We start from the raw sequence: 1,499 nt of genomic DNA, 5'->3' as shown, positions 1-1,499 counted from the left end.
GAGGAGATGAGGTTGCTCACAACTCGCCAATACTTATAACAGAATCTCCGACCTCACCACCACGCCAAGAAGCCCCCCTTGCCCTTCAAACCCAAGAGGGTGGTGGTGAAAGTCAGCACCAAGCTCCTCCAGCACCTCCACCAACAACAACTTCAAGCCTCCCACCCTCCATCGAAGAGATCCTGGGGCCCTTCACCGCTAAACTGAAGATGATGGCGGGGGATCTCCCCTTGATTGTATCGAAGGCCGTGAAGGACTCCAACAAGAAGCTCCAAGATGAGAATTCCGTGCTGAAGGAGTCGAACCGCCTGATAAGGATTGAGGCGAAAAAGCTTTCTTGGAACTTGATGATGGCGGAGATCGACCATCCAAGGCTGGAGGACGCCATGGACGCTGAGCTAAGGGGCGCGCACAACGAGGCCTCCCGTCTGCGCCAAAAACTGCACCTCCAAGCTCAAGAGAAGATCGAGTTGGAGAGCAAACTAGTCCCTTACAGGCTCAAGGTGGCCAACTTGGAGGCTGCAATGAAAGCAGATGCGACCAAGGTGGAAAACCTTGAAAAAAGGTCAGCAGATCGGGAGGTTCTCCTCGGGAAGGTCGAAAAGGAGAGGGACGACACCATTGATGAGCTCGCCAAAGCTCGAGAGGAGGCCACGAAGATCGCTGCAGAGCTGGCCCAAGCTCGGGACGAAGGCAAAAAGGTTGCTGAAGACCTTGCTCGAGCTCGCAAGGAAACTGAAGAGCTGAAGAAACAAGCACAAGAGCTCGAGCAAAGCACTGCCCAAGTCCTCACCGCCGGCTTTGACGCCGCTCTGGAGCAAGTCGCATGCCAATACCCCGAGCTCGACCTCTCCATGGTATCGATCTGCAACGAGGTGGTGGATGGGAAGATTGTTCCTTCTGAAGATTAGTTGCACTCTTCCATCACCTTTTTCCTTGTAAAAACTTTATATGTAATTCCTCTGCTTATGTACTTGATCACATTCGTGTTCAAACTTGAATAGCCACTCTTGTATAACTTTTAATGCTGAAAAGCTGTTTTTTGATACTTCTCTATGAATACTTCTTACTCGCTATGTGGTTAATCAATATAACCGGTGAAACTTGCTTAAACAAATTAACTCAGCGATTCCTCGGGCTTAACCGTTCACTTACTGCTTTGAACTTGAACAAACTGTTAATCTTATGACAATTTATCAAACTGTTAACTCAAAGTAAAACTTGAGCAACTATTAACTCTGAAATGATGACATTTAATATAACTTGCAAACTTAAGGCAATAAACCTCAACATAAGCTACTTACTAGGCAGCAGGTTTTAACTTAAACTAGTATCACAATACAGTTTACCTGATCTGCCCGGCAAGGTTAGCCTTTACTCCCGTCATCGCCTGGAATTCTTCTAATCGCCGTAGGATTCTGGCGATGTGACCTTTCTTACCTTAAAAACTTGACCATTGTTCCCTCATCTGGGGGTAAAGGCGCCTTTCGGATCCTTCT

At 47.8% G+C, this 1,499-nt stretch overlaps 1 protein-coding gene across 1 annotated transcript; it reads left to right on the top strand.

Annotated features, from left to right (window-relative positions):
• The first annotated feature begins 212 nt into the window (after positions 1 to 212).
• LOC137838352 (uncharacterized) lies at positions 213 to 911 on the top strand. Its single transcript, XM_068647598.1, has one exon. It carries the CDS (start codon positions 213 to 215, stop codon positions 909 to 911), a length of 699 nt encoding a protein of 232 aa, XP_068503699.1.
• The last annotated feature ends 588 nt before the right edge of the window (positions 912 to 1,499 follow it).

Source organism: Phaseolus vulgaris, chromosome 11 (assembly GCF_000499845.2).
Source record: "Phaseolus vulgaris cultivar G19833 chromosome 11, P. vulgaris v2.0, whole genome shotgun sequence".
NCBI classification, from domain to species: domain Eukaryota; kingdom Viridiplantae; phylum Streptophyta; class Magnoliopsida; order Fabales; family Fabaceae; genus Phaseolus; species Phaseolus vulgaris.
This window is presented reverse-complemented; position numbering and strand designations above follow the sequence as displayed.

Bases quoted from the DNA above. Each gene is read 5' to 3' on its own strand.
- LOC137838352 (XM_068647598.1), top strand. From the start codon at position 213: ATGGCGGGGGATCTCCCCTTGATTGTATCGAAGGCCGTGAAGGACTCC.